The sequence below is a fragment of the Tauraco erythrolophus genome, chromosome 18 (assembly GCF_009769465.1).
Source record: "Tauraco erythrolophus isolate bTauEry1 chromosome 18, bTauEry1.pri, whole genome shotgun sequence".
Classification (NCBI taxonomy): Eukaryota; Metazoa; Chordata; class Aves; order Musophagiformes; family Musophagidae; genus Tauraco; species Tauraco erythrolophus.
This window is the reverse complement of record NC_141482.1, coordinates 10,628,718-10,653,234: the sequence shown is the minus strand read 5'-3', so window position 1 is coordinate 10,653,234 and position 24,517 is coordinate 10,628,718. Positions and strand designations below refer to the sequence as shown.

Here is a 24,517-nt window from a genome sequence, read left to right as displayed (position 1 = left end):
AAGGATGTCAAAATTTAGCCACTGGTGCAGGGCTGCAGAAGAGGATACATACGTCATGCATTCAAATGCAAATAAATTGGATCCCCCTCAATGTGACAGAAACATCACCAAGACACCTTAGAAACACACTTTGTGACCCAGACTTCATACGGATGAAGGAGAGACCTTGGCTGGTAATGGTGTCAAGGAGATGTTGTACGATTCTCAGTCCGTGGCAGCTCAGCTCCACTGAACTGGCACCACCACGGTGCCAACAGAACAAATACTCTGGATGGCCTCTTTCCGCTAATAAATCGAACATCACAGTGGGAAAGAAAAAAAAAAGGCAACAAAATGAAACAATTTAACACTTCAGTGAAGGAGGCAGGTGCTATTGAAAAATTAGCTCCATTCATCATTTTTCTTTTTCTACTCTTTACAGTTTTATGATGGATTAAACCCTTTCTGAGATTGATGGGGTGAGCAGGAGCTCCTCAGATTTCTAGATTTGATGCTGCTTTCAACAGCATTTGAGAATCACTTCAGAACCCAGGCAGGAAGTTAACGATCACACTTCTGAAACACTGGTGATCTGTAAGTAGGCTTTCCTCTCCCAGCATCATCTGTCAGCCTGAACTGCCTTCACCCTTGGATTCATTAGCACAAGCGTTTGACACAGCGACACTTGACACGTTAACAGGACTAGCTGGGCTTCTCATTTGTAGGATTAACTTTGTTGTCAGAGACAGCAAGAAGCAGCCTTCTGTCCAGGAGTGACAGAATTAGAATAGTCACCAAAAAGCCCCTACGCACCATCAAACTGTTGTTACAACAGCTGCTCTTGCTGGCCACACGTACGTCAAGACAACAGCAATGACTATCCTAGACTTCTGGATGATGTCTTGAGTACCAAAGTCCCGTTAATATTATACATCAAAAACAGGTGACAAGTAGCATTAGTAGGAGGCTCTGACATATTAAGTTGTTTGTTGGGTTTCTTTATTAATAATTAACTATGCTTTTTATAAGAATCAGTTCAACTGTAGAGTGGTATAAAGCAGCAGTGACACATTCTCCTTTTCAACACCTCACATCTAATATTGTTAGAAGCTGCATCATTCACCACCTTAAAATTTCACACATTCACAAAGCTCATTTAGAAAAGAAACTTTTTTATCCACCTGTGCTCTTTGTAAGTTAACACATTTTACCCAGAAAATGCTATTTAATATTCATTAGCTTCCTTTCAGAAAGGTTCATTAAAAATAAACAGGACCTGTCAACTTGTAGAGCTGATGACTCTAGAATTAGAAGACAGCCTCATTTACCATCACAGTGAAAAAACGGGGACACTGCAGAGCCCCACTGCCAAACAGCAACACTGCATAAGTGACAACCCTCTGTCCCAGGCAATCACATCTAAACCGCTCTCCTTGATTAGCACTACTTCATCTACAGAGCGGCAAAGAGTAGTGATAAGTGTGGAGAACAACTGCTGATGGCAACGTTCCCAGGTAGCTCCGACAAACGGCAGGGAGACAGCTGTCCAGTCATCCAGCCTCTCTGCGCCCCAGCGGCTCTCGGCACGACCATCCCAGCATCAAGGCAGACACAGTGCTGGGAAGAGAGATCTTGCTGTTTCATACAGGAGCACTACAGGCTTTCTGGCAGAAACCTCAGCAGTGCATCCCATAATTTGGGTCTACATAGCTGGGACCTGAAACAGACAGACGTTTAGGGGAAGGGCTCAGAGTGGTTGGAGCTGACAGTGTAGCTCAGCAGGTCTAAGACACCAAAAAACACACAGAAGCTCACTGATCATCTCAGGTACATTCAGCTTAAGACTCAGACCCCAAGACACCCTGCCCATCCCCCAGAGAAAACTTGGGAAATAGCCTGTTGGTTCGCTCCCGCTGGAAACAGTGCTTTCAGGAGTACACACTGCATTCAAATTAGTTTCACTCCTCCAAAAGGTAAAAATTTCTCCACTCATTTACGCAAAATATCTGTGTAAGTTGTCTTACTGCTATGATAATGTTTCTCAAAACCTCAGCTGAAATGAGGGTTTGCTTTAATGTCTATAACTATTAATATTACAGATCCGATCACGTACAGTCACAGGTTTCAAAAGCATCAAGTATGAACTTGGCAGCTACTAAAGTAAACAGCTGAATCCCAGTGACTGATTGTGGAGTTTGACCATTGTTCACTCCTGTCAAATAAGCTACCAGAGAAACCCAGAAACTAAATTTATAGAAGAAGCAACAGTTTTACATTAAGTAACTGTTAACTATAGACTAAGCTTGACTTAAAACTGAAAATCCCTCCAAGCTAGTGAGACTTTCTATGGTGCTTTAGAAACACAGATCCAGACACAGCAAACTGCAGTTAGGTTACACTCACGACAAGTAGTGCTGATCTACAGAACTTCTTGAAAGAAGAGAAGGAAGTCCAGCTTCATTTAGATTCCTCATGGATTTCATACCCATTATCTAACGTGAACTTCAAGTCAGCACGTGCTGCTGATGTATTGCATTAATACAACAGAAGAAATACAGACTTGCATCAATAATTGACAGAGCCATACTAACATAAAAGCAATGTTTCACACGAAGCTGGATAGTCTTACACACACTGTGCAACCCTCACACACATCAAACGAAAAAAAATGCACTTCTCATTACTTTTGAAACTTGCTTCATATAAATGTGAATAAACTATTTCTGGGCATGACTTACTACATAAAGCTACAGGTTTTATGACCAATCAATTACAAATTACGTGGCATGTAGACAGACAAGTCTGAATTCAGATTCAGTATTCCCTCAAGATTTCCACCTAAATGTATGTCAAAGTGAGTAAGTGCAGATCAGCCTCAAGCTGAGCTTTGCTCATCGACTCCTAGGAATTTATGCACATAATTCCTAATCTTCTAATATATTAAGCATTTGCCAACAATGATTATAAATTAAAGGGTTTCTTATTTTCACCTCCATGCCCAGGAGAATTACACATGTAAATTCTCAGATGAATATGAAATGTGCACATAACTCCAGAGAAGTGATTAGCGGGAAAAACTTCCTTCTTTTAATACCAGTGAATTTAGCAGAGGTTTTCACATCATCATTGCAAGAAAAATTTGCATGTTGCCCTTCATATCTGTAGCTGTCAACTGTCTCCCACAAATGCAAACTGTCAGTGAAATGGGAACCTCTAAGTACTCAGCTTTTTGAACTCACACATTACCTTGGATGTTTGCTACTGTAATTATGAAGATTAGTAGTCACTGCAAAGTATTTCAGCTCTTATTTTAAAGGGCTGAGGAGAGGAAAGGACATTCCTAAAAATAAAGTCATTTTCCATTAGACAAGCAAGATGTTTGCTACAAAGCAGAAAATGGAACACTTGCTCTGCCTCCACTGAATGAAGGAACATACAAGTGGGTTTAGGATCTCGATAGTAACAGAAGTTCTAATTTTCAGGCCAATCAATACATGACAACTTTGGCTTTTATTCTTGATTGTGTGTAGAAACACAGTTGGAAAACAACCATATTACCAAGTCTTACCTTGTGGTAGCATCTAAAGTACGCAGCTCGTTCATCTGAGAATTTCTCCAGCCTCTTTGGCCCTTTGCTTGAAGCTTTTTTGAATACTAACCAGCATCTCTGGTAAATCTAGAAACACAAGAGAATAAATTTGGCACCTCCAATGACTTGAATATCACTAATGTTTGCATAAAAGTTGAACTCATAAATCAGCTGTTGCTCTGGTGCTACAATTAATGGCTCTCGGTAGCTTAGACAAAAAATAAAAATCAAGTTAATGGGTAGTTACATCCTATTTCTTTTGAATTATGATACAATCAGAAATTCTTATGAAGACAGTCCATGCTTGCATGAAAGGTGTTAGGAAGAAAGAGCTGTAATTATGCTTGCAAATGCAGGGCTTTCTAGGAAACAGCTTTTTTAAAATGAAGTGACATGCTTTTCCATATGGATTTGTTACTGGTTCCAGTCTTGCATGCTTCAGACAGACATGAAAAAGCTTGAGCAGACCGGTAGGAATGGACCTTCTATCATACAAGTAAGAGATAAAACTGAAAATGTAAGTTCTATATAGAAGGGTAGATGAGGATACATAGGGAGAAGGAACTGAATTACTGGGTAATGGAAAAGACAGATCATTTAACTGTAGAACCCAGGACCATTCTGAAAACTGGTGGTTTGCTTTCAAGGTCCAGTTGAATTTAAATTCAAGTCGCTTGGGGCAGACTGTGCAGAGTGACTGAAAAAACACCTCTCCATCTGGCAGCATTAAGCCACTTCATTTCTCAAAATTCTGCCCCCATTTCTTGCAATCTTCCCACCTATACTTTGACTGTGGTGCACTTTCTACCATCCTCTTACATTTAAAACCATAGCTCTCAGCTTAGATAACATACTGGCTGTATAGAAGGAAAGAATGACAAACCTTGCCAACTGTTCACAGCCTACATTTAATCAGTAATTCCAAAGTAACACCTGGTAAGTTAGAAATAAAACCACCATTAAAATTAGTGTGATTTCAAAGGAAAAAAAATCTGATCAGCCATTATCAAGTAGTTCACAGCTCTGGCAGGGCTCCAGTGAAGAACAAATTCACTGGAGTGATCAGAGATGAGACCCACCAAAACATCTCACTGCCTTCAGCTAAGCCAACACCCAACAGGTAACCAGCGGACAAGGCAGCTCCATCCTTTGAACCCTTGATGGGTTTCTAAACAATGTGTTCCAGCACAAAACAATCATGTCCATGAAAAGTAGCTCTAACTTTATTTCTGTGCTCAAAAATGACTGTTAGTTGACTAGCCATACTTCTTTCACCAGCTTTTAGCTGTTTCTACAAAAGATGTTCAGGGAACCATATTATTTCCCTCAGCTTTATTGTTCTGCCTCACATGTGGGCACTCATACTCCTGGCCCACTTGGCTGCAGAAGCATTTAGCATATGGACAGGCTGCTCTGGTGCCAGGCACCAGCTGAACCCATCAAGATTTTCTTCCAATTTTCCAGTTTATTGGCAACTCAACCTGTTCTGTTTAATGAGAGGGTTTGAACTGAATTGTTCAAGAATTACTAGAGACTGACCAAAACGAGAGCTTACCTCCAAAAAATCAATTCAGATATGAATCCGCTTCTACTGGAAGAGACTTTCTACATTTGCCTTCTCAGAATCTTGTTTGCTGGGCCCAAATAACCTCATCACACTTGTCAAGAAAAACTCTCCTAAACCTCACCCAAAAGAGTTCTTCAAAAGTGTGAGTATTCAGCCCTTTTGCCTTTTAAAAACCCACAGTTTTAACTTTAGCAATTAAAGGCCCATAGAAGAGAACAGAATCTTTTAGCAATGCATTTGCCATTATACGACACACATGAGGACAACTACAACATGATGATGTCCTACTCAGACCATTTGCACTCGGAAGCACCTCTCTGGGTCAGCAAGCATCTCAAAGCTGCAGCTGCAACAGAGAGCTCAGCAGCACACAGAATTGGGGGCAGAACAGGAGAGTAACATTCTAATACAAACAAGCAAATAAAGTTTTGCTCTGCCTCCAGCTAGGCACAGATCCAGGATGGTTATCACCTCTCCAAATGCCACTAGGAGCATAAGTACTATTAACAATCAACTCCAGTCAAGCATGGTAGATGGCTATAAGTTGGTGCTGCTGGAATTTATTACTGCAGCTCAACAATGACTAATCCAAGACTAATTCTTGTATTTAGATCAGAGTAAGGGCACACCTGGCACAGGGAAAAATAAAAATAAAACCTGTTACATGTAAGTACCTCCAAGGATGCAAAAGCCAAATCTACAATATAAATAATAGTCTTTGATTTTGGATTCTGCTCCCATATTACAACAATTCTCTAACAACAGAGTCCCAAGGCTGGAACACATCATGCCAGCACCTGAGGACATCATCAAGACCTAAGTAACTACATCTATAAAGAACAGATGGCATTCATGATGCTAACTCGAGCAAACTGGAGGAAAGTCCGGTCATGAAGTTCCCTCCCCAAAAATTCCTCTTCCTTCTGTATGAGCTAGTCAGCTCTTTCCTCTGAGGGAATCTCTAGGCAGAGAGATTCTAACTGCAATACTAGTTTAAAGTATAATAAAGTATTTTGTTTTGATTAGAGACAACGAACAATTTTTTGCCTGAATATACAGGTCAGAATCCCATTAATGTTAGTGATCTGATGGTTAACTCCTCTGCTGAAGAAACTCAAAAAAGAAGATACAGCCCCTCACCTGAAACCTGCTTAGCACCTTCAAAAATGAGATAATAGAGCCATCAACAATGGGTACTATTATCACAGTCACATTTCTATGCTCCCATGACACATACATCTCACAGGTGAACATCCAGCACCATCTTAACTGAGCATAAACTACATGATACCCTAAACTTCTAGCAACAAAAAAATAAAAAAAAAAGGGGCTTAGACTAGATGACCTTTAAAGGTCCCTTCCAACCTAAACCATTCTATGATCCTACGAACAACCAATCTGGCAGCATCTGCCCGGGAGCACTGAAAGCCCTTCAATGCAGTCAACACACAGAAGAGACAACGTGGTGCCCAAGACAGAGAGTTAATCATAGACCCTGTTATGAACTACAGTATGGAGCAAGTAATTAGGTCTTTGAGGCCATCATGATGTAGTTCATGTCTGAGAATTGTCAGTATTTCATCTAGTTGAAGACCGCAGGTGAACTGTTTACATTGTTAACAGCTGTTCTGACAGCAGCAACAAGAATCAGCCCCAAAGCTCTTAGGTGCCCAATCCCTCAGAAATACTTAGCTCACTTATCCCTCAAATCAACATTTGCACTACTACTCCATGAATAGGAATTAGTTGAAAGAACTGCTGTAATTACTTCCACTCCAAACACTTGGGCTGACAGTGATTAGATAATCCAAACAGCAAATCAGGATCTGATGTGCTGAGAGAGAACAGTAATAGCTGTCATTTGCATAACACCTAAAACTTACAAAGCTCTCCCTGTGATATCTTCTGAGAAAGCCTAACTCAAGATTTAACTTGAGTATCGAAAATTAGCATCTACTTCCTATGGTCTCTCCTGAAAATTTCAGCTTGGAACAGCGCATCAAGCAGGCAACAACATAAAACTCAAGGGAAACAATGCAACTGTTTGTGAAGTGTATCATTCCAAACCCATATAGATGATCCAACATGCATGTCCAAGGTCACGTCAAAAGAGTTCTATTTTTGGCTCTAAAGATCAGCTGATATAAATCATTACCATGACTGAAGTCAAAGAAGGAGTGACTTCAAAGGAATGATGCAATCTGAGTATTTGGATTCCAGCCTCTCAGCGCCATGCCTTAGGAACCAGGATTGCTCAGACGTCCCCATGCTCCTTCTGATGCTGGAAATATACTGTGAAGCAAAGGAGCTATTAACCTCAGCTGGAACTGGTCAGCATCTGGCTGAGTAAAGTGGAAAAATTCCTTTTGACTTGCCTGGGTTTCACGGTTCGGTTGTGGTTTGAGAATACTCTCATGCAGAGAAGAAAACTGAATCCAGAGGATTGCTGTCTACATGACGACCCAAACCCCTGGTCTGTCCTGGAAATGGTGTGGGGAGGGAGACCTGTTAATCTTCACCACCTCCCAAGTGATCAGAAAAGCAATATAATCAAGAATTAGATTTTTGAGTGCCAAAAATGTCATTCTTCATACATGAAGCACAAACCTTTTCACACAAGAAATGAACATTTGAATTTAGAAACTAAAATTGCAGTCCGAAGCATGTTTGCCCTACCCCTCAATACTTTTGTTCAGCAACTGATCTAAACAACCATCTAGAAATACCCAAAAATCTAGAAGTTGCAAGGGAGAAAGCTATTTTTCATATCCTGGGGCAGGGGGTTTAAAACAGGCTATGTTTTAAAACTAAGATGTGTGGCTTTCAATACACCATGGCAAAGCAAGCTTATTCTACTTCAGGACCAAGCAATCTCACCCCCTATTTGTTTGTTATTTAAGAGGGAGTTAGAGAAGACAGAGTCAGTTGCACAAAGTCTCATCTGGCAAATTTCTCCTTTGCAAACAAGAAGTGAGCCTCAAGGGAAAGCTGCACTGTTTTATTCCTGTGTTGTGTTTTTCTGCTCTCTGCTCTAAAACAAAGAATTCCAATGAGCTGCATTTACAGGGACATTGAACTTGCTGTCAAATAGACACAAACTTTGCTTTTTTTAAAAGCAGTAGCTGAAAATACTATCATGCAGCTTGGGATGTCTACCAGAAATCCTGGGCTATTGCCAGAAACTTGCCATTTGTGACTCTGATAACCTCTAGAGACAGATAATCTAGTAAAGGCACTGCACAATAGCACAAGAAATTTCTCATAGTATGTTCTGAACTTTTTTTTTTGGCAGGAAAAAAGTGATGCCACTTTATCCAAGACTAATAGATAGCTCACCCACTGAAGTACCTCAGTTGCATACAGAAAATTATTTGAATTTTTTTGCTGAACTTTGCCAGGGAGTCTCCAGTGGACTTGAGTTTCAGGTACAAAATCCCTTCCAACAGGGAGTTGCTCACACAGGGAATTAGCCAGCTAGCGCTAAGTGTTTGGATCTTAATTCTTGCATTTTAAAAAGGAAAAAAAAAAAAGCATTAATATGTTGCTGGTGATTCAAAAGGTGATTGAGCCCTCAAATAGAATTCCCAGCCAGAAGGAAATTTGTGAGATCGGATCTAGAATTTTGCTTTGCATCTGGAAAAATGAAATATTGCAAACAAAGGCAGATTGCAATTCATTCCTGTAATTACATTCACTCCTCAGACATGTCTGAAGTAGTAGATCTCCATTAGGTAGCCATTTCTTTGTGGAAAACTGGAGGACTGCTTTCCAGTAAAGAGGTCTAGGTATCAGCCAGTATGATGATATGTACCATGTTGGATGGGATTGTGTGGCTCTAGTGAAGACCCAACAATCTTTCCACGACTTCAGAAAATGGAAGTACTTAATTTGAATGTATTTCTTCCGTAAGGTCATGACTTGCCTCTACTTTTCCAGCCCAGCTTTGTTCCTTGCCCACTTAATCCCCATATTGACAGCTGTGTTCAGCATTATTTCATTCTGAAAATACACACTGTAAGTATAAAACAATACAAGTAGATGGATTACTAGAAAGAATCACATAGCTGTAAACATGTCTAACTTGTACTGAAATGTGTTTAGCATAACTTAAACAGTGCATAGAAAACGTAGACTAGTTCATTGGCTTTGTAAAATAAGCAGCAAAGTTGTCCACATGTTGTCTGTAAAGATATTGCTGCACTTGGCAACAAGACAATTTCATTTTCCCAGAATACTCATTTAATGTGAGTGTGTTATGAGTAAGTGATATTGCATTATTCATTGTGATCAGGTTATAATGACTACATAAATCAAAGTTGGTTTACATCAAGCTATCTTCTTCTCTGGGGGACTAAAGAAAATAATCGAGATTTCTCCTTCCCCCGAGAAACACATTTGTGGAGAGATAAACCCTACTCCTTCCTCTCATTCAGTCTACACTTTCAGACACAATATTTTACAGTAGGAATCCATCCACAGCTGTTAATAGGGAATGAAGCTGTAATCTCGCCTCTGTGACTGTTCAGAATGCACAATATTGCTCAATATTGCAAAGTTTTTGCATCAAGTTACAAAATCCAGCTTTGGCAATGGCCAGAACTTGCTACAAGATCAGTACACAAAAAAACGCTTGACAGATCTTTATCAATCTATAACACCTTCTTTCACTCTCACACTTATTAATGCAAGTCACAACGGATGCCTGCTGTTCTAAAATGAGGCATTTTAATCAGACTTTCCTGTTCAAAAACTCTTTCTTTCTATCCCTTTCCTCCCAACTGGAATTGCATCAACCAGAAGTGGGATTTTTGTTAATGGTTCAGGCTCAGAACTCAAAGTCACTCCTCTAGCCTTAGCTTAAAACACCAAGCAGCTGGATTTGAGCCACTTGGCACACGAGTTAGAAGACAACCTTGTTCTCAATATATTATTTATTTATTTATTACCTTTGGTCCTTCATAATTACATGGGATTCATTCCACAGAGATGTACTTACTGGTAAAACATCCTCAGAAACTGAAAGTCTGCATGCTGTGATCTAGGGCACGTTGTCCAAGCCACGGCAGGGTGGTGAGGAGCACAGTCTAAGCACAGACAGTAAAATGGCTCACCCAAGATTACCTAACGATTTAGGAACGGAGCCTTTGTTTTATTTCCTGCCTATACTATGCTCTGTGACAATGGACGTTGACAGGGAAACACAAGCAGCATTTTACAGGTTTTGCTTGTAACTGGTATATATTAGTCATTGGTTCAGACAAAGGGGAAAAAATGCTCAGCAAAAATGCTGCGGCTGCTAGCACAGGTCACCTCTGGCAGATTTTAAGATGGGATGGGTTCATTCAAAGACAAGAAGGGATTTCTCAATGCATTCCAGCTTAGTAGAAGATTATTTAGAAAAAGAACAAAATAAATAAAAGGCCACTCAGAAGCTTATGAGAGCCCTTTACGGTGAATCACTGCAACTGTCAATAAAGTAGTTTGGAAGCAATGTACCCCTTCAATTTGATGATGCACTCAGCAGTTGGAAGTCTAGAGTTCTGAGGCTTCTTAATTACAGATCCTGGCCAGATGATGAAGGACATGACCAGTGAAATTTCTCTGACATACAATCTTTTGAGGGCTTTGAAAGAACACTATGGTTCAGTCCAGACAGGGCAGAGAAGCCACCAGACTTGGGAGTACACCCAAAACAGCATTCTGGATCTCAAGGAGCAGGCAAAGGGCTCCAAGAACACAGGACACCCAGGAGATTGGCACCTGGAACGGAACAGTGACAGCTGCTAATGAGAAATGTCAGTAAGAAGACAGGGCTGGGATTTAGGACTTGGTTATCTCACACGAGTATCATAGAATGGTTTGGGTTGGAAGGGACCTCAAAGATCATCTAGTTCCAACCCACCTGCAATGGGCAGGGACACCCTCCACTACCCCAGGTTGCTCAACTCCTCATAAGTGTTCTGCAAAGGAGCCATTTCTTTCCCTTCTCTACTCAGTGCAGGGTGCCTTGCATTTGCATTGGCAGTCTTCCTTACGTGCAACTCACAGGAGGCTTTTTGATAAGGTAATGTGTAAATGAATTACATTGCATAATAAACTGCACAGGAGATGTAAGGGATAAGCAGTCATGCCATTCGATGTGATGGAGGGCAATATAGAACTTGACTCCATTTTTTAGTTTCTCTAACGATTGTCTACAATTTCAGGACCTAAAAGACATTAAAATCAAGATTTCCAGTCTACGGTCCCAAAAATGATGAGTTGGATGCAGTACTACTAGAAAGAGAGCATTACCTGAAATATCCTTTCACTTTCAGGCCTTTCTTTATGGACTTACAGACTTCAAAGTATCAGGTTGCTGTTTGTTGGGGTCTTTTAAAATGATATACAGAAAAGGTTATAATTCCAGGGCGTGTTAGGCCATTAGAGGAGAGTGCCTCCAAGTGCCAAGAAGCATTTACAGCAGAAACTCTCTTGCGAGCGATAGTTTAAATAAAAGTCAGACTGAAGTTAAGTATCTGATTTGGTTCCTTGAACATCTGCTAAGCTTTATATATGGGCACAGTTACTTCTAGGCATGAAACTGGATGAGAGAAAAATCAGCCTAGGACTCTAACTACCAAAGGAAGAAAAAATAGTAAAGGCTTCAATGCAGATTAAAAACTGACTCAGTGCAGCCAGCTCAGGCTGGCTGAGCTCTGCCGAGTGCAGTGGAATGTGCTGTCCTGCTGGGTCAGGCCACCAGTGCAGACCAGTGACATAACACAGTTTAGTACTAGGTTAGAATTAGGTAACTGCTGAATAACTTCAAATGACTGTGATGAATTATGGTTTGGAATTATTCTTTTTTTGTCACTAAGTATCTGACTTGGTTACTTTAATTACATGGCTTATAGGGGGAAAATGGCACTGATACAGCTCATTAACAGTTCATGGAGCTCTCTAATTAGTATATTAGACGCAAAGAGGCTACAGAGCAGACGTGCTAACCCTCAGTAACGGCCGCTCACAGCTCTAACAAGAACATAAGCTCACCTGCTAAAGCCGTGGCAGGGGGATGCTCTCCTGAGCTCAGCTGTCAGAAGGCACAGATGGGACTTGCTCCACGTTTGGAGGTGAACTCCACTTGCACACAGGCTCCTAGGAACAGGCTTTGTTTCAGCCCCTCAGAGCTACAACCATTTGTAAGAGTTGTATTTCATAGTTGGACTTGTAATCTTAAGACTACATATAATGAGACAAGAAAGGCAGAAAGCACATGTGAGTGAAGCCTTTATCTCAGGAGAGTACATTCACAGAATCCTAGAATGGTCTGGTTGGAAGGGACTTTAAAGATCATCTAGTTCCAACCGCCCTGCCATGGGCAGAGACACCTTCCACTAGATCAGGTTGCTTGAAGCCTCATCCAACCTGGCCTTAAACACTTCCAGGGATGGGGCATCCACAATTTCTCTGAGCAACTGTTTCAGTGTTTCACCACCCTCATTCCTCAGCAGTAAGCTGCCAGCACCCAAAGCCAGACATGGGAGAAGAGCTTTAGTTTCTCAATCTTCAGTGTAGGACTTGAACAATTCAGCTGTACCTGTTGCCACTTGCCCACCTGTTAAATTCAGTTAATGATGCTTGTTATGTGCTGCTTGGAGAGCCAAGGATGACAAATGCCCTGCAAGCCCATAACTAACAGATGGATAGAACTGCCCATTTCTGGCCTGCTGTCATTCTTTGCCACTCACCAATTAATTTAACTGCAAGCTTCAGAAAACATCACAGGTTTCCTGTAACAAATACATTACCTCCCATCCCTATACACGCCCTCCAGACACCTCAAGTCCCAAGGTTACTCCATCGTGCTGTCCCAACACAAGGTAAACTTATCTTATTCCTTCCATGTTTTTGTTTCAATCCTGACATCAGAAGTGTGCAGTGAGCCATGGGTCATTTCCCCAAACTCTCTGGAGCTTGGATCAGTTCTAGAAATCAAAGTGAATCTGCATGAAAGAGCAAGTAAGGCTATCAAGTGAGTCACTGCAAACTGGACTTCACCAAAACACAGTGCTTTGTTAAAAGTGATGGAATTACAGCCCATTAAATCATAGTAACAAGTACTTCAGCATTGCCTTACAGGATTACAGCAAATAATTGAAGTCATTTCCCTAGATGGACTGATCTCTATTCAAAGCTGCTGCAGGGAGAAGTCCACAGCAGTCAAAATGTATTTCCCTTTTCAAACAGTTTGGTGCACTGGCTTCAGAGTGACAACCTTCAGTGTACCCCAGGTTACTGAAGGCACGTGCACAAAAGGATCCAAGTCACAGAGGAGAGCCCACGGACCTGAGATCAGTCGATGGACTCCATCCTGCGTATAAAGTGATGATCCTGCACATAAGAGCTTGGCTGCTCTGCCAGAACTTTTAAAGCTACCAACCAGATGAAACATGTCACCCGTTTGTCCAATAGAATAAACCCAAAATTCAGTCAGTTTTCTGGTAAAGGTGCAACTGAGGCTGGGGGGAGAGTTTTGTTTGTTGATTGGGGTTTTTTTTCTTTTGTTCTGGGTTGGGGGAGATGGACTAGATTAACATGAGGATTCCAGAGCCAAGATTTCCCTGATAGACTTCAGCTTTCCACTGACTCTTGCAGTCCTCTTGCATTTGCTTAGGCTAATCTACATATTAATTCAATTGGACAAACCCAACTTCTATTAATTTCTCATGTCCCAGCTGTGTAATACTAGTTAAAGAAAGAGTTCAAGAGTTCATCCACATTTAGGTAGACTCCATGCTCAAGAAAGTATGACTGCTTGCATAAAAAATGTCTATGAAAGCTTAGCAGAATACTGTCTTAATTTGCACTACTTCATTTAACAGAGAATAGCCACTTGTATTTTACCATAAGCGCTGTGCCAAGAGTACACCACTCAATAGTATGTGTTAATTCAGGATAATCAGCTAACATACATCCTTACTGGTGTGGAGACATTAATGTGAGCATTAAGAGGAATTTTTCCTTCAGCAGCCATAGGGCGATGATAGTTCCCCAGATAAACATTACTCGGCAGGTAAAGGGACAACTTAATCTCCTACATTAACGTTACTGGGGAGAAATACCACTGATTTTACTGTATTTATATTTTGAATTAAATCAAGTTCCATTATTTTCAGTAAAGGGGGGAAAAAAACCCAACACTATTCATTCCAATATTTTGAACTTTCACTGGTATTTCTGACAGCACTTGATGAAGTCAGACAAGAAGATAATAGGAACAGTCCATCAACTTCCATGGTATACCTAAAACTATACAAACATCAAATTAAGATGTCAGTCTCAGGTGCAGACCTTACAGCTGTTTCTTTCTTTCAAGTGTTTCCACAAACACTGCAAAATATTAATTTATCATTGATCTAACTTCTGGGCAATGCCCATATATACCAGCAGAAAAATTACCTTCACACTGTGTAATGAATTGATGATGAAAAGGCATCAAAATCACAGAAGACTAAATTTCATCTGTTTATAATTGGGTTTTCTTTTTCTTTTACTGCCTTTACAATCATTCTTGGTGCATTTTTTCATATTTGTAGCAGCTAGAGCAGTCACCTCCTGAAACCGTACAGACCTTTGTCTAACAAAGGAAAAGCAAATAGTGAAAATGCAGAACTGGGACCCCCCAACTGGCAGAAGATGAGGGAAGTATTTGAGATAAACACAGAAGAAAAAGGGTGTTCTGGTCAGGTTCACATCACACTTGTTAAAATGAAAACTCCAACTTTAGAACAAGATAGCAAATGGGTAAGAACCACTTGTTTACTAGTTACCTCACTTTATGAAAAAAGGCAAATTTGGAGTCTCATTGTTGTGCTTAACAAACTAAGCCCATCTTCCAAAGAAAAACAGGGAAGGTAATTTAGCAGAAAACATATGCTGGAAAGCACAAGAAAAGCTGTTCCTGCTCCTAAAACAGGCCACCATTAAAACAGGAATTTCATACTCCAAATCATAATCTGTGTAATCTCCCGTCTTCTACCTCTTGAATAAAAACTAGAAGAGTTCTTAAGCTTGTTTCGGGGGATTTTGGTGGGGGTTTTTTGAACCAAATTAGGCTCTCTTTTGTTTCTCTACACACAATCCTAAAGACCAGATTTGCCTGTTTTTAAGGCTCACGAACCTCCAGGTTTCCCAGTTCAGTTCAGAATCACAGCTTAGGCTATGAGTGATATCCAGAACAAACTCAGATGCTGTCCCAAAATGAAACTCAGATAGGAAAAGCAGTGTGACAAAAAGTGGGGGCCATGGGAAAGATACCAGCCGCATGCTTCTCCCTCCTGTTTTCACAAGGCAAAACCTCCTTTTAACTCATCCTGAACACAGTGCTAAGCACCCTGCTCCTCTAACACACAGATCACGCAAGGTGAGCAGCTGCCAAATGACATGCACTGCTCACTTTTCTCCAACTCAACTTCTTTGCTTTGAGGATCTTTGCTTCAGTTCCAGAGGCAACCCCATCAAGACACCTACCGACTTGGACTCAAATCCCATTAAATTTGTGCCAGAGGAAATCCAAAGGGGACTTGCTCATGGGCTGATAGACCCAACACCAGCAGTCAGATAGAGCCGCATTAGGTCTTGAATGACATTTACTGGTATTCCTCCCCTTATCAGCTCGAGGATAAAAGCTCAAACTTTCTAAGCAATGTCCTGGATCCTATCCCTGCTGCCACTGACAAGTTCCAAGAAGAAAGAAATCTTAATATCTGTGAATATGTTCCAACATCTTATTTAATAGTTTTCTAAAAATATGAATATCCGATGGGCTTAATATCTTGCAGGTCGAAGTCAGCACATAAGAAATCTGTTCAATTTTTCTCTGTCTCAATGCTTCCAGACTGGAAGCAGCTGTTTAGGTGAATATAAGAGTTTTATTAATAAAGCTACTTCAAATGTACATATAGGCAGACAACTTTTTCTTCTCCTTTCCCCCTTAGCCTTACATCATTCGTGTTTCCAGTTTTCACAGCTCATACTCTAAAATCTCCATATTAACTTTCTGGCACGCTTATTCAAGCACCAATCTATTTAACCATATGCTTCTAGTCCTGCAGATTGTCTCTCCCCCATTTTACCTCTCCTCCCACAGGGTTTCACAGAAACAGTGCTATGCAATACTTGTAAAAGTACATGTCATTTTAAATGTTCAACACCAATCTTCTCAATGAAGTTTCTACAGAAGTCTGTTTAATTAAAATCAAGAACAGAAAACCCTGAAAGCTTCATCTCTATTCAGCTTTTGACAATCAAAGATTTCCACTGAAGTTTAAAACAAAAGCAAAAGTAAAAAAAAAAAAAAAAAAACCAAAAAAAACACAAACAAACAAAAAAAAAAAAAAAACAAACAAACAAAGCTGAAGTGGACAAGTGCAAAACTTTATACAAAAGTTTTCCAAACTTCTAAGAACTTCAGAAATTTTTCCATCTAATCCTAAAGCAACTCTATTCAGTAAGTGTTAAGAACAGTTTATAATGCAAAATTGTTGTATTTACCTACTTAAATCTAGCATATGGCCACTGTCCAACATGTAAGTTCTCATGCAACACTCAAATACAAGAGAGATGAACATTCTCCTAATTTTAGGTGATTTTTTAAACTTTTTTAACTTATTTTCTAAATATTGAATAAAAAAAATATTTAATATTGCAGGTAAAGCATTAATCAGACTAAGAAGCAGTCCAGTTTTTAAATTATTCCAGAAAAATATTTAAGTATTGCACACCTTAGTCCAAGTATTTCCTAGAAACAAGCACCTAGTCACAAAGAAGTGAAGAAGTCAGCTCCCTCCTCTGCCACAATTCAAAGACTAAATTATTCCAAACTCCTGTGATGGGGTTGGCGAGGGGAGCCCTAGTTCTGCATTGGAGGTCACCACTCACACCTCATTCCTTCACACTGATGTGATTAAGAGTTTTTGGGCTAGTCAGACCCATCAAGCAAAGAAAATTGACACGCACAGATCTAGTTTCTGTTCTTAACAAGGTTAATACTAAAGAGGGAACAAGTCTACTGTTGTAGTTACAGCAGTCACATCTTCCAGAAGAGACCCAGTTACTGTTACCAACTAATTTTTACTTCCCTGATTTCACCACAATCAGGACTTCACTCAATTTGGTTAAGCTGGTTCAGGTCAGCGTTAAACAGTGCACAGAACAGCAGCACCCACTCAAGCTTTTCCTACTATCTGTTAATACGATCCTTGCACCAGTATCAACACAGCTGCTTTCAGAAATACAACTGATTTTTCTCCTTCCCTTCACTCTGGAAAGTCAGGTCCTACCTAACAGCCACATTTCCAGTGCCATTCAGCACTTGCACAAGGCCATCCTTGTAATGAGAAATCACTTAATCACAGACAAGTTGATCTGGAAAGGCACAAGAACAAATTACACTGTCCCATCAATCAGGGCAAGGACACCAAGGAAAGGCTGAACCCAACCAATATCCTCCCCAGCCAGAGGAGCATCCTGCAAAAGAAGTTTCTCCATCTCTAACAAAGGTGGTGAAAACCATCATTTAAAACTGCGTTTTACACATTTGTTCCCAGCAGATCAGGCCCCAACAGAGAACAGCAACAGAAAACCCCCAGGCAGGGGGAACACACCAGATGCTGGGCAAGCTGGTGCTTGCCATGACTGAAACCCTGGAGGACACTGGCTGATCTCCGTGTCCTTAGGAAACTCCCATGGACAAACACAAGTGGTATCAGAATTGCACTTTTGGGCTTCAGCTGCTAAAACCCCGCTAACCCTCACGTTGGGTGCTCAGATCTTTTCCTTGGATCCAGCCCAAATTTCCGTGGAGGTCCCACTCTAATAGACAGATGAGGCTGATCATTCCTTGCATAACAAGGAGGTGCCTCCAACAGATGGGGTTACAGACAACCCCAAGAGCAGGCTGTGCAGACCGAGGATTTAATTAGAAGTGTTGTTAAACAGATACGGCTGCGAGAACAGTTCTGTGCCTCGCCTCCGAAGCGCAACGTGGAAGATACCTCATGAGACAGGATTCTGCAAAAAGTGTTAGCAGCATTTCCTTTGCCAGACAGAGGTACAAGAAACAGATTGCTAGGTAAAAAAAATCCATTTTACTCCTCTTTTCCTCTCCATGAGCCTTATTCTCTGACAAACAGATACAGAAGTCTCTGCAGAGACCTGCATTTTTAGGAACAGACACTTAGCTGTTAGCACAGCTCCATTAAAGTCAATGGATCCTCCCAAATGAGGGGTTTTAATAGCCTGTATTAATTCGATAGTAATACAAATTTGCAAAGCAGAATCTCAGACCTCTACACGCAGGAAATAACTTCATAAAATCGTGGCAATGATAAAATAAATTGGGCTGCTTGTCAATGATGTCCAATTTTGAGAGTTTCACACATTACTTTTAGTGTTCAGATTGTTTTTCTGGGTTGTAAACATCCAGTGTATCTAGTTAGCTATAATATGCCTTCTAGAAAGATAAACACTTTGTAAGTTTGTTCTAACAAACCGCCAGGACTATTTGTTTATATACTTCTGTCATGCAGAAGCAGTAATCTATGTATATTAATTCAGCAGCATATGCTGTCCTACACTGTTCTAATTTTAATAACCCTGCCTTTTATAAAGGAAAAAAACTTCATTATCTTCTAGAGTACAGGTCACCTTAATTTTCATATGCAAATTATCACAGCATTTCCTATTCTGCTTTTAGATACATATGGTCTTTAGTGTTTTCTTGAATCATAGAATGGTTTGGGTTGGAAGGGACCTCAAAGATCATCTAGTTCCAACTCCCCTGCCATGGGCAGGGAAACCCTCCACTACACCAGGTTGCTCAAAGCCCCATTCAACCTGGCCTTGAGCACTACCAAGGATGGGGCATCCACAACTTCTCTAGGAATCCTTTGTCAAAACATGAATTTAAGGTTGTGAAGGTTCCTTCCACATCTGTGGAAGGTGTTTTACAGCTCCAATTCTTGCATCTTCACCATGACATTAAGAGACAGACAACCTGAATGAACATGTTGCAAATAGACAGGGAACAGAAATAGTTTCAATGTTAAAAGAGAAGTTTGTTGGAGCAGAAAGCATCACAACTGTCACACTTTCTTTGCTTCATAATGAAAGAAAGAAGTATGCAAACAACTGTACATTCAACTTTTTTAACCATAATTCAGTCCTTATTTCAACCTGGATTTATATTGGACCTCTTATATCAAAAGTCTTCCAGAACAAAGACATTTTAAGAGCTTAATTAGCAAGTCATAACAATTGCTTCAGCATTGGGAAGTTTGTGACAGAGGGAAGAGCACATGACAGCACAAACCACTGTAGACGGCTCCACATCTGTTTTTAAGTCTTAAAAATTTAAAAGATGCTGTCTATCCTTGCTGTTGGACTTTTTTCCTGGAAGATTGTTCAATAACAGAGTCTCCTCACATTGCCTGCGCAGAGCTTTGACCCACCTTGTACCACAGCAGGTCAAGCATCACAGTACGTAGAATGAAGCTCACATTTTGATATATCCGTTATATTAATAAATTTAAAAGTGATGCTATCTGAGAAATGAGGATACAACGGAAATACTTGCACACAAGTCAAATGTGTTCATAGTAGACAAAGCTCGGGAGAAGGAGTGCAGTTGTATTTGTATCATCTTGATGTATGCTCAGAAAGGTATTCCACCTCTCCTGAATGAGCCACACATAAGCCACCACCGCCAAACCCTCTATTGGGAAGAAGGTGCTTAATTTCCAAGCGAGACAGCAAGACTGTTTCTGAAAGCCATTGATTCCTAGTCAATCATGTACTGTGTGGAACCAAACCAGACTGCGCAAGGCTTTGCATAGCTGTGAATATACACAACTCCTTAGCAGAGACATCTCTGCTCACCACCAGCACATCTCAGCTGGTTCTTTGAGGCACTTCTGTTTGATCAGCACTATTTAGCTTTTAGCTACAGACAGCTCAAGGCAGTTACTGTTCATCGAGGAGATTGTTTCCCTCTGACACTAACAGTACTTCATCACTTAATGCAACAAGACACTCCAAGTGTGTTACTGGCATACCAGAAACTAAGGGCTGACAGCTAACCCCATGGCATCTTGCTGCAGCAGTCTCCCATACATCAAGAGGCAAGGACAAGCCAGATGTCTGCAAACTCTGCAGGGTCTTCCAAGGGGAACAGCATCATCTTCAAAGCCCTGTGCAGGAGAATAGCCAGCACCCTCCCAGTGCCAAGCCATCAGCCTCAACACCGCTGCCTGTACCTTGAGGAACATGCTTCAGGAACATCACCTGCCTCTGCTCTGAGCCTTCAGCACATACTTCTGCCTACACCTTGACAATGGCAGTAGAGGACATCCTTAGAGTAGCTTCTGTGCTTCATAATCCTTCCTTGAATCGAAACGTGGCTTCCAGAAAACCTGAGTTTAGGTGTGGACGCAGGAAGGGTAAGCTAAGCCTTAACAATAGGGAGTTCAATAAAAGTGTTAGACAGCAACCAACACGCGCTGCTGCGACCCTCGCAGCCCACGAGGAAAGGTGCTCTGGCTGCACCTCGAAGAAGACTATCACTTGCCCCTTTCCTTTCAAAGCTCTTCGGGCCCACCAGTGTAACAAAGGCCCTCTATTTCAAATATTTGTTCCTGTTTTGACTTTTAATTGTGAATTGAACACTCAGTTGAGCCAGTCCAAACTAAAATGAAAGCTCAAGCATGTTCAAAAGCAGTGCGCATCCACCCATCCTTAAAACGAGAACACAGAACTAGCCTTTTCGTTAAGGAAAGGAAACAACTCCATAATATATTCCCTCACAGCAAGTTCACATCTCTATCACTGAACAGGACATTATTTGAAAATCTTAAGTACAAAAAAAAAAAAGAAAAAAAAGCACTGAGTGCAACAAAGTATCTTCTTTCCCAAAACACAGGTCCAGTGGTCACTGCTGGAAGCGCTGCTCACAGAGCAAAGCTGATTCTTTTGTTTGTTTGTTTGTTTTAAGGAACTCTGGAAGGTTGTGCTTTTACACTGTCAGCAGTTTTCTAGCTCACAACCTCCTCTGTGTCACTGCTAATGACATAACAGAGAGAGGCCATTGGCTGAAGGATTTTTCTCCCTATAAGGATGGAAAGAATCAGGAAGAGTGCACTTTCTTCTGAATATATTTGGCTCTGCAGAAGACACATGCGACACAAATGTTGCTATGGAAACTATTCTATTAAATAATATTAAATTAAATTTACATATTTAAAGTGTGCAAAAGCAGTCCAGGTACAAAACTAATTAGCCTAAATTCAATCTTGAAATTACAAAGCAGGGCCTACTAGAATTGCCGTTTTTCTTTTGAAAGAGGTTTGGTTTTGAGCAAGATGCTTCTCTGCACCCCTTTCTTTCCAAATCTAGCACCTGCACCCCAGTTATTCAGAAAAGTCATTTCTTGAGATAATTTGTAGATACAAGCTCTACTTCTAGTTCCCTTGGTGATGGAATTACCATAGCATTACAGAGAAAAACCCAGGAGCTGAATTCGGTCTGAAAAGACAATGCACTGATTACAGCTGTGCCACCATAACATTGGAATGTATGTTAACAACTCCCACTTACATCTCATCACACACACAGTATCGAAATCCTTCTCAATTAAACAAGAGTCCCACATGGGGCTGGAGTAGGCTTGTCCTTCCTAATGTTTTCAAGGTATGCAAAAGTTCTTTGAAAGTTAGTATTTTAAGGTCTAAAGTATTTTTTTTTCCCTTCCCACCTTCAGCTCCCAGGTGTCCAACAGCTCTCCCCAACGTAGATACCAGAAAACAAGCTGTTTGCATAGTTCCATCTCCACCAAAGAAGCCAAGCTCCCTTTAGCCACTGGGTAAGATTAAATTCAAGCTCTTCCTAAAGCCAAGTGGCAGCCCCAGGTAATCAGCCAGCTTCGGTACCAGTCCTGCACACACACACCTGCACAGATTACTGCTGATGAAATTCTTATTTCCAAACAAATGGAGCCACAAGATTTGAATAGGTCACCTCTCCCTCATGGCACAGGCCTCCATCACCATCTCAAGCAGCAACAACCAGATCACAGCAGCTATTACCTCCCCTCCTAATGTTCTCCACAGTGCTGGAAAGCCGTAGGCACATCATGCCCAGAGCCAAGGGCAGCTTTGGGTAACACACTCAGAGCTTTTCATTTTAACAAATCCATGGCCATGGGAAATCTCTGGGACTTTGCTCAGACTTCTTCACAAAAGCACTTTCCATCACTTCTTTCACACTTCCCAGCCATTGACAATGATACAAACCTTTGGAATTGGAATAAGAAAGAAACTATCTTTTCAAACTAAATATTTAACGTTCGTTCCATTTCCATGGATGCAGTGTTGTTCTCCATTTTTCCTCTGTTTTTGTATTCAACTGTCAAATGTACTTCTACTGACCCGGCATTGAACAATTCCTCACCACTACCCTCAAAGTGTTTTGGAAAGCCTCAATAAAGAAAAGTCAGAGCCATTAACAGGATTTACACCTATCTCAGAGTTAGATGCATCTTATTCACATGTTCATTAGGTTTCACTGTTATAGTATGGAAAAACGTGTCAAAGTTTAACCCTACTCTTTACTTATGCTGGAGCAAACTGAACACTAATATACATTCAGCAATGAAAGGATAGTTACGATACACTAATTTTGCCAAACTTACTACGAGTTCTCTCATAATGACATTATCTCCATCTGTGACAGAATCATGTGATTCTTAAAGAATGAACCATGCCTGCAAGCCCAGGTACAAGAAAAACAGCCTACTGGAATACTTCAAAATGCTTTATAATTTCCAAACAAATCAGAGATGTAAGTTACCAAAACTGTAGAGTAGCCATTGAACAGGGACACAGTAAGAGAATGAAACTATAATTGTAATGAGCCAGCAAAAAGCTTTCAAATGTAATAATAAATCTTGATGCAAAACTTACGCTATGAACAATTCAACATTGCCAACCCATCAATTCTCAGCAAATACAAGAAATGAGTTCCTTTCCTGTCCTGAGAGGCAGATATATCAACTAAAGCATTTTATATACACAAAGCCTCCTTCCAGTTTGTGCTCCCCTTAAGCCACATTGGCTCACTAAGGGAGACAGGAGGTGTGGAGCACGCAAGTCCTGATACCGGAGCGGCTCCGGCAGCCTGCTCAGGGCAGCAGCAGCCCATGAACCGTAGGAACAGACCATACTTTAAGACAGCAATGCCAAACCAGGTACTGTAGGGAACTGGCCCACCCCTACTGCATACCTAGTACCTGCAACTGAAATCAGGAACATGCCATGGTAGTAAAAGAACAGCCTTAAAATAAGTTTGAAATTAAATAAGGAGCTAAAGGGGGCTTTTTGGATTTTCCTTTTGCACAACTCAAATGAACCTGAAAGCCCTAAAGGCATCGCAAGGTCTTCACCTGTCCCACACAAGACCTTAAAGCCCTCATTTGCAGCAGCCCCCTCCGAGGAACCCCAGGACTTCAGCAGCTACTGACCGCTCTCAGCCCGCACCCCTGCCCAAACTTCCCCCGCACCCCAGACCCTCAGTCTCCGAGGGCACAGGCACCCCCGACCCCCGTCTTCCTCCCGGCCACCCCCTTCCTCGCCGGCGGTCAGAGCCATCCACGCTGCCTTTCGCGGCAGCCGCGCAGCTCCGGCCCAAACTTGGCGGCGGCTGCTCGGCTCCGGGGAGCTCAGTACGAAGGGCAGAGCCAGGAGGCGGAGGCAGCACAGCCTCCTTCCCGGCAGGCAGCATCCCCATCTCGCAACGAGACAGAGGGAAAAAATATATATATATATATATGGAGATATATATATATAATGTGCATTTAGGTGCCTTTATTCTTCTCCCCCTCCCCCAATGTTTTTGTTTCGTGTCTCCCCTGCGGAGACACCCACTGAGCTCAGTTTGCAAAAACAGGACAAAGGAGAGGGGGGAAAAAAAAAAGAAAAAAAAGCCCAAAGGCAGGTGCCCCCCGGGCGAGCCCGGGAGGGGCCAGCACTCACCCCCAGCCGCCGGCTCCGGATGCGCACGTAGCCCTGCTTCACGATGTCGTTGAAATTGGAGGCCATCCTTCCCAGGGAAAGTTGGAGGCGGCCGGCGCGGCTCAGCCAGCCCGCATGGCGCGCAGCAGCCGCCGGAGCCGCGCCCCGCTCCGCACCGCCCCGCGGAGCGCCCCGGCCCCGCGGCGGGCCGGCCCGGGGGAAGGGCTGCCGGCAGCGCCCGCCCCGCGCCCCTCCCTCACACCCCCGCGTCCTCCGCTGCCGGAGCGTCCGCGCCCCGGCACCCCCGTCCCGCCGTCCCGGGAGGGCTGTGGTCCT

The 24,517-nt window shown here is 41.7% G+C and overlaps 1 protein-coding gene across 3 annotated transcripts in view; it reads right to left on the bottom strand.

Moving 5' to 3' along the window:
• The window catches only part of DOK5 (docking protein 5), a 42,289-nt gene extending 18,021 nt beyond the window's left edge, over nt 1–24,268 (bottom strand). For all 3 annotated transcript variants that reach the window (XM_086622876.1, XM_086622877.1, XM_086622878.1), the window contains exons 1-2: nt 24,203–24,268; nt 3,548–3,655 (exon numbers count right to left, since the gene is read on the bottom strand). In XM_086622876.1, the coding sequence (XP_086479002.1) occupies nt 3,548–3,655; nt 24,203–24,268 (174 nt within the window). The remainder of the gene's footprint in view (nt 1–3,547; nt 3,656–24,202) is intronic.
• Between the last annotated feature and the right edge of the window lie 249 nt (nt 24,269–24,517).